The sequence below is a fragment of the Chanodichthys erythropterus genome, chromosome 24 (genome assembly GCF_024489055.1).
Source record: "Chanodichthys erythropterus isolate Z2021 chromosome 24, ASM2448905v1, whole genome shotgun sequence".
NCBI lineage: Eukaryota > Metazoa > Chordata > Actinopteri > Cypriniformes > Xenocyprididae > Chanodichthys > Chanodichthys erythropterus.
The window spans coordinates 28,800,207-28,813,723 of record NC_090244.1 but is presented as its reverse complement, the minus strand read 5'-3'; the positions used below and the strand labels follow the sequence as shown (position 1 = coordinate 28,813,723).

The window sequence follows — 13,517 nt, the reverse complement described above, 5'->3', positions numbered from 1 at the left end:
ATGATGTTACAACGTTACTCTGTGCGTTCGCTCGACGGATGCAGTGAGACACTGTTACACACTGCAGTAAGATTTTACAATATCAGATTAAATGCTGGATGGCTTGTGTTGAGAAAAATCATGTAATTAATTTTAAAATGTATGATGGAGAAAATGCTGTATTATTGTTACTAAAAATAAAGTTGCATCTGATTATGCTATGTTAGCTACTTCACAAAATAGTGATTTCTCTGAGGAATGGTAAAGCATGAGACTCACAAAAAATTAAGAAAATTAGATTTAAACAATAAGACTAAATGTGTTGAGCTACATAACAATAATTAGTTTTCTGTCTATAAATATATCAAAACAGTTGTTCCCTTGACTATTAAAACATGTAAATATTAAAGCGTCTTTGGTGTTTCCACGGTTTCTACAAAATAAAAGCGGAAACCGAGGGTAACGCGGGTATGACGCAATTAACAGGTGGCGACTCATACGTCCCGGAGCCTTGGTTAAAATTGCAATCTCACTATTTAGAAACAGTTGCAAACATTTTGACTCAAGTGAACAAAATACATAACACTGGCCTAGTGGCTTTTGGATAATTTACTGATAAAATATTACATATTGCACCTTAAAAAGTTAATGTAAAAGTGTAAAGGCTAATATTTAATTGTGAATCCCTTGCAAGCAATCACAGGAGTGAGTCTGTGACCCAAAGACATCACCAGACTCTTGCTTTCAAACTTTGAAATGCTTTTCCAGGCCTTTAATGCAACAATTTTCAACGGTTGCTTGTTTCGGGGAGTTTCTGCCTTTAGTCTCCTCTTCAGCTGGTCAAATGCTTGTTCAATAGGATTTAAATCTGGAGATTGACTTTGAATGTCCAGTTTGGAATGTCCTGAAAAAGACAGATCCCACTGGCAAGCTTCAGCAACCGACATCGACCAGGTCAGCTGAGAAAATCAACAGCAGCTGATGACAGACAAATGACAACGGCTATGGAAAAAGCTCTAAAATAACTGTCAGTAAAATCACCAGCAACCTCCAGAAAGCTGGGGTGATGGTCTCACAATCTGCTGTTCGCAGGAGACTTCACCAACAGAATTAGAGGATGCACAGCGAGATCAAACATCTGATCAGTACCCAAAATAGGAAAGCCTATTAGAATTTGCAAAAACACAGAGATGAGTTAAAATAGAGTTTCATGGACAGATAAGACACATACTAACCTTTATCAAAGTGGGACAATAAAAGTGTATAGAAAAAGAGAAACTGCAGATGATTCATAGCACACAAGCTCATCTGGAAAGCATGGTGGAGGTAGTGTCATGTCATGGGCATGTCTGCCTCTGGAACGGGATTACTCATCTTTATTGATGACTTTTTCAATGATGGCAGCAGAAGAATGAATTCAGAAGTGTACAAAAGAATCTTGCCTACCAGTGTTCAAGAAAATGACTCACTGGGAAGTGCTTCAATTGGCAACAGGACAATGACCCAAACACTAGTACTGCCAACTCAATCGAGATTAGCATGGTAAAGAAATTTTGGGTCTTAGATTGGCCAAGTCTATCATATCGAACAAGCATTTCACCAGCTGAAGAGGAGACTAAACGCAGAAACTCCCCGAAACACGCAACTGTTGAAAAAGCCTTTCAAAGTGTGAAAGCAAGAGTCTGGTGATGTCTTTGGGTCACAGACTCACTCCTGTAATTGCTTGCAAGGAATTTACAATTAAATATTAGCTTACATTTAACCACCCCAATACTTCTGCTCACATTAGGCAGAGGGATGAAACTCTAAAAGTGCTGTACTTATATATATATAGGTCATAAAATCTACACTGTTGCTCACAGTCACACGCCACTTCTCCTGTGAGCTCCAAAGGGTCATGGGAGTTTATGATATTGATGACATAACCACAGATCTTTTCTGACTTTCCCGTCTTACAACACTCCCCGGTCTCCCTCTATACATACTGCAGAATTACAATTATTAACAATCATAAGCTGTTCTGCTCATGTTACAATCTGAATACATCCTACAACCAGCAGGACTTTAGAGGAATTGCCATAATAACAGTTTTATGTTATATGTTAACTCCAAAGTCATAAATCTTATTTTGGATTCTGATCTAACTCTTGGGATGACAGTATTCCTGTTTGCAGCAGTAATGGATTGCTCCTTTACACATATAAAACTTTCGTCTCGTGCCAAAATGGCACCTAGTGTGTCTGGGCTTGCGCGGCGCTGATAGCTGCAGGGATTGATGGCTAGAGCCGGACAGATGTGAAAACTTACAGCCCGCTTGATTTAATGAAAGAGATGTAGGGAAATATAGTCATTACCATTATTAAGCACGGAGCGGTTTCACAGGCAGCCATGCATCAAGACCACAGAGAGATATTAAAGCACTTACACTAAACGGACAGAAAAGAGAGAGTGCGCGCATATAAAAGTGCATTAAATGATTAGAAGATTTTCCAGAAATATTTCGCCTGGAGGATCGCAGTGGTTCAGGTGTGCTTGAGATGGAGGAGCAGTGTACAGTAAATGTTCATGGAAAGCAGAATGGCTCATCAGTCAACACATTAAAGGGTTAGTTCACCCAAAAATGAAAATTATGTCATTAATGATCCGAGATCCTGATTGACAACAGACCCGGAAGAGAATACGATGCTGAATAAAGTCGTAGTTTTTGTTATTTTTGGACCAAAATGTATTTTCGATGCTTCAAAAACTTCTAACTAACCCACTGATGTCACATGGACTACTTTGATGATGTTTTTATTACCTTTCTGGACATGGACAGTCTACCGTACAAACATTTTCAATGGAGGGACAGAAAGCTCTCGGACTAAATCTAAAATATCTTAAACTGTGTTCTGAAGATGAACGAAGGTCTTGCGGGTGTGGAACGACATGAGGGTGAGTCATTAATGACATTTTTGGGTGAACTAACCCTTTAAGCAAATATCAGGGTGAAATGTGGCACTCAGAACAGAAACGGGAAACTTCCTGTGTGTGTGTATCTATCCATCTCCATCCATCCTTCCATAAGTAACATTGTAAAGAGCCCAAAACATAAATAACTTGGCATATTTTGCCCTAACATGGATGATAACAGACCAACAATGTGTGCATAAATTATTGTTATTATTTAGTAGCAGTACACTGTAAATTCTAACAATCAAAATAATTAATTGGTTTGAGTAGGACAAACCTAAATTAAACAATTAGTTCAGTCAAATTAACTTTTATGTGTATTTAGCAGATATATTTTAAGTAAACTGAACTGTTCATTGTTCTGAGTTTTATGAACTTATTTCCTTTAATTTAGATGAACTTAAGTTGAACTGAAACTGGGCTGGGATTTCTGTTTCCCATTATGATTTGCCCAAGGAACTTGACAAACATGATCATTTTAAGTTAAATGTATGAATTAGTGTACTCAAATACACTATATTGCCAAAAGTTTTGGGACGCCTGCCTTTCCATGCACATGAACTTTAATGACATCCCATTCTTAATCCGTAGGGTTTAATATGGAGTTGGCCCACCCTTTGCAGCTATAACAGCTTCAGCTCTTCTGGGAAGGCTTTCCACAAGGTTTAGGAGTGTGTTTATGGGAATTTTTGACCATTCTTCTAGAAGCGCATTTGTGAGGTCAGACACTGATGTCGGCGAGAAGACCTGGCTCACAGTCTCCGCTCTAATTCATCCCAAAGGTGTTCTGTCGGGTTGAGGTCAGGCCAGTCAAGTTCCTCCACACCAAACTCACTCATCCATGTCTTTATGGACCTTGCTTTGTGCACTGGTGCACAGTCATGTTGGAACAGGAAGGTGCCATCCCCAAACTATTCCCACAAAGTTGGGAGCACGAAATTGTCCAAAATATCTTGGTATGCTGAAGCATTAAGTGTTCCTTTCACTGGAACTAAGGGTTCAAGTCCAACCCCTGAAAAACAACCCCGCACCATAATCCCCCTCCACCAAACTTTACACTTGACACAATGCAGTCGGGCAAGTATCTTTCTCCTGGCATCGGACTGCCGGATAGAGAGGCGTGATTGGTCACTACAGAGAACACGTCTCCACCAGTGTTTATTTTGTTAACAGAAACTATGACGCAAAAATGTTCGTTGACAACCTTTTTTTCCATGACTAAGACAAGTCGATGAGAGATGACACATTTCATTTAACGATAATGTGACTAAAACTACACGTGCAATATCATTGACGAAAAAAGATGAGACTGAAATGTGGCTAAAAGACTAAACACTTACATATATTTTAATGCTTTATATGTTAAACGTAGTGTAGGAAATGGCAAATGTAAATTATAATATTGAATTTGAATTATCATTTTGCATATATGGTATGGAAAATGTAAATTTAAAAAAATCTAAACATATTGCATTTCAAATTGAATATTGCTACACACAAGCTTCCATACTTGTAGCCTATATAAATATTAATTACATTAAATGTTATAACAAGTAAAGAAGTAATCACGAATGTAACTCAAATTGAAAAGACATTTAAAAATTCAAAACAATGTGTGAAAAGAAGCAATGCAATTGCTTACATTATTATCAGAATTATTTTATTTTAGACTGCTTTTGAAATTGTTTTGAATCAGGTAGGCTACATAAGGTTGTTTGAGTATGTTATGTTTGACACATTTCAGGGTTTTGTGCTGCAATATCGATTCCTGCCTTGTCAAACTTTAAATAAAAAGAAACTAAACTATCATAATTATAATATTTAAACAAAAATAACATTATTTAAGAAGCTGCTGGTATGAAGACTGTCATCAAAACAAAGCTCCAAAGATTTATATTCCAAAGGAATATTTTATTACCTTTTCGAAAAAATCTATTAAACCGTTGCAATTTGAGGAGCGTGTACTAATATTTTCAATTCCGTTCGCTTGCGCTTTGTCTCACGGACGCGCCCACGATAGGAGGACATCATGAATATTCGCGTAAGCGCCACCCAGTGGAACAGAATATTTCAGGAACCGAATATATTGTAACACCGGCCCATGTTAATGTGATTCAACACACCTATCAGAAATGATCAGAAACTCCACCCTCATACAACATTCACCAGGAAGAGACTAACGTGAGGCATATTTGTTTTTTCTTTTCAGTCGTGGCTATCTGTTTTCTCTCTTGATCGATGAAGAACGAAGAGGAAAAATTTCACCAAGGATTTATAACTATTTTTTTTCTGAACAGACAGCTTTGTGATTCTCCTGGTCATTTGTTTTTGCAACCATCGATCAGGAAGTGAAAGTAAAGTTTAAATAGCTGGCGCTCAAGCAGTGAAAATGGCTTCACTGCATGTATCTTCAAAAGAACTTTTTTGTCCTGTGTGCTGTGAAATCTTTAAATCTCCTGTTTTTCTGTCGTGTAGTCACAGTATCTGTGAAGAGTGTCTTCAACATTTCTGGAGAACCAAGGAAACTCAGGAGTGTCCTGTCTGCAGGAGAAGATCATCAAGAGAGTTTCTTCCTCCTAATCTTGCATTAAAAAACTTGTGTGAGTCGTTCCTGAAGGAGAGAAATGAGAGGCGTTCATCAGGATCTGAGGAGATCTGCAGTTTGCACAGTGAGAAACTCAAACTCTTCTGTCTGGAGGACAAACAGCCCGTGTGTTTTGTGTGCAGAGATTCACTGAAGCACGTCAATCACACATTCAGACCCATCTGTGAAGTTGGTCCATCATATAAGGTAATAAATATTTATTTTTGAGGATTAAAGCTTGTCATATACAAATGTCTCAGTACCATTTGTTTATACTGTGTACTAGGCCTTACATGAGCATATTACAGAAATCTCTGGTGTCTTATAGATTTTCACTTTAATTTTAGGATGAACTGGAGTCCTTAAAAGAGAATTTTAAACACAAAGAAAACATTAAAGGAGAGTTTTTTCAACACAACAAGGTGAGGATTGATTCTTTTGACATATTCACAAATTTAATTAGAACAGATTAACCCCTCAGGTTGTGTTCCCACCACTCATCGGTCTGCATTGGACTAAAATTTACTGACTGTACTTATTCAGAGTTTAACAACTTACAAAAAAATATATATTTTTGAAAATATTTGTAATTCAACAAATTACAAATAATTTTTTATTATTTGTAACACATTGTTACACTTGTGGTGTTACCGGTCAAAAGTGACTGGCCTACAAAAATTTGCTTCTACATCTGGAAAGTAATTAGACCCCCCTTAAATTTTTCACTCTTTGTTATATTGCAGCCATTTAAGTTTTTTTTCCTCATTAATGTACACACAGCACCGCATATTGACAGAAAAACACAGACTGGTTGACATTTTTGCAGATTTATTAAAAAGAAACTACTCTCAAAGTGTATTGATTCCAGGAAAACTGTATATGTTTGTATTGGACATTGATGGAGCAAAATATTTTGTGTGGGAAAAAAAAAATCATGAAGTGGTTAATTTTGTTTAAAAATCTTATAAATGTATGAGGTGGTGAGGGCGGTAAAAGACACAGTATTTATACAAATACTTTATAGCTAAAATAATGTTTTTAATAATGACTAGGTTAATACTAATACTCAAATACTCAAAAGAATAACTTCTGTACTATTTTCTGTTTATTTTAATTCATTTGGTTCAGTAAATATACTGTCATTAAAATAGGCCTATGTGAGATATATATATATATATATATATATATATATATATATATATATATATATATATATATATATATAGATATAGATATAGATAGATAGATAGATATATAGATATATAGATTTTAAAATTACAGAAATCATTTTAAAATTTAAAAAAGTAAAGATTCTGAAAGCATTGAAAGAGATCCCATAGCCTATTTAAAAGGATAGTTCACCCAAAAATGAAAATTTGATGTTTATCTGCTTACCCCCAGCGCATCCAAGATGTAGGTGACAGTCTAATGCCAGTGGATGGGAACTCGTACAATAAGAGTCTAAAACACTTCCATAGACAAATCCAAATGAAACCCTGCGGCTCATGACAACACACTGATAGTCTAAGACTTGAAACGATCGGTTTGTGCGAGAAACCGAACAGTATTTATATCATTTTTTACCTCTAAAACACCACAATGTCCAACTGCATTCATCACTTGATTCGTGAGGTCTGATCGCGCTCTGACAGCGGCAGTGATGTCCTGTCAGTTGTGCATGCTGTTTTCTGTGTCCGTGCACACGGAGCCACGCAGACACATGAACACTGCACGTCTATTTGTGCTTGAACTGACATATAATTATGTCAAAATGTTTGTCTCTGCGAGTATCCTTAATCGTGTAAACACGATTGGTTATGGCTTAGGTAAAGCAAACAAAGAAAATGGATTTGCATCATTATAATGGATCCATGCATTCTTAAAGTGACTGCAGGCTAATATTCTTGCTGCTTTTCTGTGTCATGAATGTTAACAAACAACAAAATACAAGGAGAAAATCTCTTCAGATTAATTATGTTCAATTTATACAGTGGAGACTATGCAGTGTTATTTTACATTTGATTATTCATTTTCTGTACTTGAATACTTGCGTGAAAAATATAAAGCATTGTTTATTTCACTTAAATCACCCCAATCATTCCAAAATGATTAATTCTTTCCAAATAGAGCTATTCAAGTAATCTGGTGAATTTATTTCATATCGCAATATATATTGCAGAAAAACAAAATATTGCAATGTCAGTAGCAACATATAATGAATGTCAAACTGAGTAGCGTATCACAGAGAAATATCCTGCTCAAGTCGTCCTTGAAATGGAGGCTCTGTTGAATATCTAGTTCTTCCAATATTTCATTGGACTCATGCTCAGATTGATATGGTAAAACCTATGCCATTATTACTGTCTTTAAAGTGTGTACAAACACTGGGCTGTCTGGCCAATCAGAGCAGAGTAGGGTCGCAGAAAAGGAGGGGTTTAGAGAGATTGAATCATCGGACGAGTCGTTTGAGAATCATTGAAAAATGTGGTGATGTGTAATGTATAATATAAGAAAATGAAAGTGTTTTTTGACATTTTGTAGGAGGTGTCCTAAACAAAATTAGGAGCCTTTAACCCTTAAATGCATACCTCGGGTCTTTATTCACTACCCTCCTCCTCATTCATTTTTTAAAGTTAGACATCAACCTTCATGGTATTCCTCAATCAATTCATTATAAAGAATATAACAAGAAAAAAATCATTATAAAAGAATGCACATTTTTGTGTTCATTTTTGGTAAAAATTGATCACTAACGACCCGAGGTGTGTATGTACGTATATTTTTTTCTGCACAACAATAATTAAATCTTAGATGACGGAATAAGTGCAGTTTGCCTTTATTCCACAAGGAATGATACACAATGCTGAAGTGACGACTCATTCAGACAGAAAACAAAATAATAAGAGAAACATGAAATGGCTCAGCGATTTACTGCAGAGCAAGTATCGAACGCAATCAAATATGACTGTAACTGTCACTGGATGGATCTGGTGAAGCTGTTAGCGATCGAAATATTGATTTTGAAGATATTGAAAATTATAGTTTTGAGAATACATTTGAGATCGCGAATGGGCTTATATTCGTGACTTCAACCATAAAACTAGCCCATTATTTGCTGAATTTACTGGGAAATGAGCTCTGATGAGGACAGTGGTGATGGCATAAAACATCTGCTCAAACTGAGCCCTTTCAAGCTCCAAAAGTTAACAAAATATTATTTATTTTATTCTTCTGTAATTGTTACTCTAATATCAGAGGAGTTTTATATTATCGCGACAGGTAGAGATCCTTCTGTGTTAGATAAAGATCCGGGTCGATAAAGACCCGAATGTGTAAGAATGATTGGCGAAACAGTCATGCATTTAAAGGTGATAAAGAGGAACTTTTCGTCGACTGAGAAACCAAAGACTGTTAGTGAGTTTTTGAAATGAGCGCATGCGTAAGAACAACCCCTCCTTCACAGCTCATTTCGTGGGAACGACTCCCAAAACTCGTGCACGAGTATTGGAACACGAGTGTTTACCACCGGCATTCACTGTGTCATGTTAGTGGATTCATTATGTCGGACTCACCGCAGGTAACTCATAATCTGCAGTTGTTACTCCTGTCTCCGGACAAAAACACTGCATGCGGCGCCTGTGGAGTGTGGAAAGTTACTGGAGCGCGCAGCCGCGCTCGTCTCTCACAAGGAATGTCATGGCAGTGATTGACAAGCCAGAGGGCCAATCGTTGACGCGATTGGCTGATGTTTTTAAGGCCCTACCTCGTGCACAGATGATGTATATTAATATTATTCCTTTCAGTTCACCTAATAAATAGTCTTTTATCAGTTATTAAAGACAGTTTCAAGTAATATTTCAAAAATGTATAAAACAAAACATCCTCTTTAGCACCTTTAAGGGTTAAAATAGCATGATAGGGGCAATTTAAAAGGTTAAAAAAAAGAGTTAAAGATACTAAATATTAATAAAATACATACAAAAATATATACAATAATTTAGGAACTTATTGATGTGTTTATTCTTAATGTGAGTTAATGATTTATGGTTAGTTTAAAACAACATTTTTATGTTCAAAACATTACAACGGTGACATTTCTACACTGACGTTTAAAATTTGATGGGGAAACATAAAAATAAGTAAAGCTTTCTTTATTTTTATTGTTTTGTTATTGTTTCTTTACATACAGAGCAAAAATGATCTCATCAGGAAAAGCATCTTAATTGTAGATGGAAATCCTGCTCGACACCATCTGCAAAAAAATAAAGACAATTTGGATAGAAAAATGACCTTTGGAGAGAGAGACACAAACAAACCCCATAAAACCTTTCTGATGGTGGGAGAAACAGGCACAGGAAAAACAACCCTGATCAATGTGATGGTCAACTACATGTTGGGTGTTCAGAGAGAAGATAAGGTTTGGTTTGAGATCACAGATGATGAGAGTAAACAAACATCAGCTCACAGTCAGACCTCCAGAATCACTGTTTATAAGTTTTATCTACAAGAGAGTCCAATCCATTTAACAATCATCGACACTCCAGGATATGGACATACCTGTGGTATCCAGAAGGATAAAGAGATCGCTGAGAGTTTGCTTCATTTAAGTGAATCTGCAGAAGGGATTCATGAAATAGATGCACATCAAAACCGTCTCTCTGACAGACAAATATACATATTTGATGCTGTTCAGTCTTTATTTGGAAGAGATTTTGCTGAAAACATTGTCCTGCTCTTCACACACTCAACTGGAATGCCTCCTAAAAATGCCCTGACAGCTGTTAAAGAGGCTAAAATCAAGTGTGCAATGAAAGACGAGAATCAGCCAGTGTTTTTCCTGTTTGACAACTGTCAGTCAGAAGACTTTGAGGAAGAATATGCAAAAATGCAGGAAAAATCATGGGATCTCAGTCATAGTGGAATGATGGGATTTTTTAAGTTTCTTGACACAATAAAACCAAAAACCTTGCAGATGACTCAAGATGTGTTGCAGAAATGGAAGCAGTTTGAGGCAAATATCTCCAATCTAAAAGCACATGTTCAAGTGATGGAACTAAAGCAAAATGAGCTGAAACAAACTCAAGAAGCTCTGGAGAAGAACAAGAACAATAAGAACTTTGAATATGAAGTTGAAGTGTCCTACAAAGAGAAGGTTGATATTGATTATACTTTAGCCTATAAGGCGATGTGCTGCAGCGTCTGTGAGGAGAACTGTCATTATCCAGGATGCTGGTTAGTCAGTGATCTCTCACAGTGCAGCGTGATGAAAAATAATCACTGTACGGTGTGCACAAATAAATGCCACTACAGCAAACACATTAAAGAAGCAAAAATATATGTAGCGAAGACAAAGAAGGAGAAGAGGACACTTGAGGATTTAAAGAATGAATATGATGGGAAGATTGGGACAGGTGCAGCTGTGGTCAAGAAGCTGGAAGAAGAACTACAAGAATTAGAGAAAGAGAAAATAAAGCTGGTGATTGAAGCTTTTCACTGTGTGGATAAACTGCAGATGACCGCTCTCAACACTGATTCACTGATCACACTTCAGAACATTGATTTTCTGATTGAGAAGCTGAAGGAAATAAATGAACCTGAAAAAGCCAAAACATTAGAAAACATCAAGAAGAGAGCAGGAGAAGAGCGCATGAAGCTCCAGGATTCAATAAAATAATTTATAAATTTCAAGTATTTAAAAAAGTGACTTAAAATTGCGGTCACACATTACGTTTTGCTGCTGAAAACTGTCTATGGTGGTCCTCCATGCATTAAAACCATTTGTAAACATTTGTATTTTTCTCATTGGTAATTTTCTTTCAATAAACAACATCTGCTAAATTAGCAAATGTAAAATATATTGATTATTGTATTGTAAACTTTTCCATTTCTTAATATTTAAAGTTCAGTTAAAGAAAGGGTTAATTAGTCGTCAGCTTTGTCAGCACTAGAACTTCATAACTGTCAGCTGTTAACGTCAGTTATTGTCACTGTCTTTTTTTTTATTATTATTATTTTACATTTATGTTATATTGTGGCTCGGTTTGTGAGATTTGTGATTTTTAGATGTAGTATTTCTGTACACACTGTAAAAATGAAAATAGACTCTGTTTTACACCATTTCTGACAGACTATAAAGTTTATGTCAGAACTCATGGGCTCCATTTTGTACATTCTTGTTCTCTGAAAATATGCCTAGAGGTCCTTCAAAGAGATCTGTAATGAGGAAATCTGAAGAACCCAAATTTATATTTGGTTTATATATATATATATATTTATATTACACTGGCATGTATACACAGTATGTGAACCCCTTGCAGAATCTGTGAAAATGAGAATTATTTTAATAAAATAAGAGGGGTAGTAAAAAATTCATTTTAATTTTTGTTTAGTACTGTCCTGAGTAAGATATTTTACATAAAAGATGTTTGTGTTCACAAGACAAAACAATAGCTGAATTTAATAAAATAACCCCATTCATAAGTATGTGAAGCATTGATTCTCAATACTGTGTGTGGTTTCCTGATGATCCACGACTGTTTTTGATTTTTGTGATGGTTGTTCATGAGTCTCTTGTTTGTCCTGAGCAGTTAAACTGAGCTCTGTTCTTCAGAAAAATCCTCCAGATCCTGCAGATTCATCAGTTTTCAAGCATTTTTGCATATTTGAACCCTTTCCAGCAGTGACTGAATGATTTTGAGATCTGTGTTTTCACACTGAGGACAACTGAGGGACTCAAACTCAACTATTAAAAAAGGTTCAAACATTCACTGATGCTCCAGAAGAAAACACGATGCATTAAGAGTCGGGGGGTGAAAACTTTTGAACAGGATGAAGATGTCACAATTTTTCTTATTTCGCTTGAATATCATTGTTTTTCATTTAGTACTGCCCTTCAGAACCAACAGAAGATACTTGCATGTTTCCCGGCAGAAAAATTAAGTACAATTTACCTTGATATTTGAGTTCAGAAGTTTTCATACCTCGGCTCTTAATGCATCGTGTTTCCTTCTGGAGCATCAGTGAATGTTTGAACCTTTTTTAATAGTTGTGTTTGAGTCCCTCAGTTGTCCTCAGTGTGAAAAGATGAATCTCAGAATCATACAGTCACTGCTGGAAAGGGTTCAAATATGCAAAAATGCTTGAAAACTGATGAATCTGCAGGAGCTGGAGGATTTTTCTGAAGAACAGAGCTCAGTTTAACTGCTCAGGACAAACAAGAGACTCATGAACAACCATCACAAAACACAAAAACAGTCGTGGATCATCAGGTAACCACTTAAAGCTAAAGTATGAATTATTAACACTAATATTTTAAAATAGTGTTTGGTCAGTTATTCTTGTGGATTTCAATTTGTAGTTTTAGCTTTAAGAAATATGTTAAATGTCAGCAATTGAGCACAAATTAAAAAAAAATGCACAAACTATTTAATTTATTGATTAAAATATGCTGTACAAGTGGAACCATTTCATATTATCTCTGCATATTCTTATTCATAAGACAATTTTTTTTTCAAAATATAAAAAAAAAAATTGTATTTCTTTTTTCTGTTCTTTTTGTTTCTCTTTCCTTCAGTGATTATGTTTGTTAGAAGGTGTCGAGAAAAGCACTAATGTAGCGATGCTGGCTTGTCTGGGTGCAGTCAGTTTTGACTGCGAAAGATGAGGTAATTTGATTGAATGTCGTGTATATACGACATTTTACCTGCTAGAAATACATGTTCTGTTTTCATGTTATTTTAATTGAAGTACACTGTAAAAAAAAAAAAAAATCCCAGTAAAATTTACGGTAAAAAAACGGCAGCTGTGGTTGCCAGAACTTTAGCTTAAAAAATACAGTAGCAAAGTAAAAAAAAAAAAAAAATCTTTTAAATTTACGGTAAAATAACATATTTCATTAACTGATATAATATTAATTTACCAACCTAATGAAGTACTAATATCTGTTTTGTACCTTTATAATACACTGACAGTCACCAAACACAGTGGTGATGAGAGTCACATG

The 13,517-nt window shown here is 35.7% G+C and overlaps 1 protein-coding gene across 1 annotated transcript; it reads left to right on the top strand.

Annotated features, from left to right (window-relative positions):
• The first annotated feature begins 3,998 nt into the window (after positions 1–3,998).
• On the top strand, positions 3,999–11,797 carry LOC137014824 (uncharacterized). The gene is made up of 5 exons (XM_067379338.1): positions 3,999–4,051; positions 5,062–5,112; positions 5,407–5,722; positions 5,863–5,937; positions 9,705–11,797. Exons 1-5 carry the CDS (start codon positions 3,999–4,001, stop codon positions 11,187–11,189), a joined length of 1,980 nt encoding a protein of 659 aa, XP_067235439.1. The 3' UTR covers positions 11,190–11,797.
• The last annotated feature ends 1,720 nt before the right edge of the window (positions 11,798–13,517 follow it).

What these genes read in the sequence shown, in the direction of transcription:
- LOC137014824 (XM_067379338.1), top strand. Translation starts at nt 3,999, where the DNA reads ATGCAGTCGGGCAAGTATCTTTCTCCTGGCATCGGACTGCCGGATAGA. An exon ending in GGACTGCCGGATAGAGAGGC is followed by an intron (nt 4,052 to 5,061) that starts GTGATTGGTCAC and finishes CACACCTATCAG; the next exon opens with AAATGATCAGAAACTCCACC. An exon ending in TTCACCAGGAAGAGACTAAC is followed by an intron (nt 5,113 to 5,406) that starts GTGAGGCATATT and finishes TCTGTCGTGTAG; the next exon opens with TCACAGTATCTGTGAAGAGT.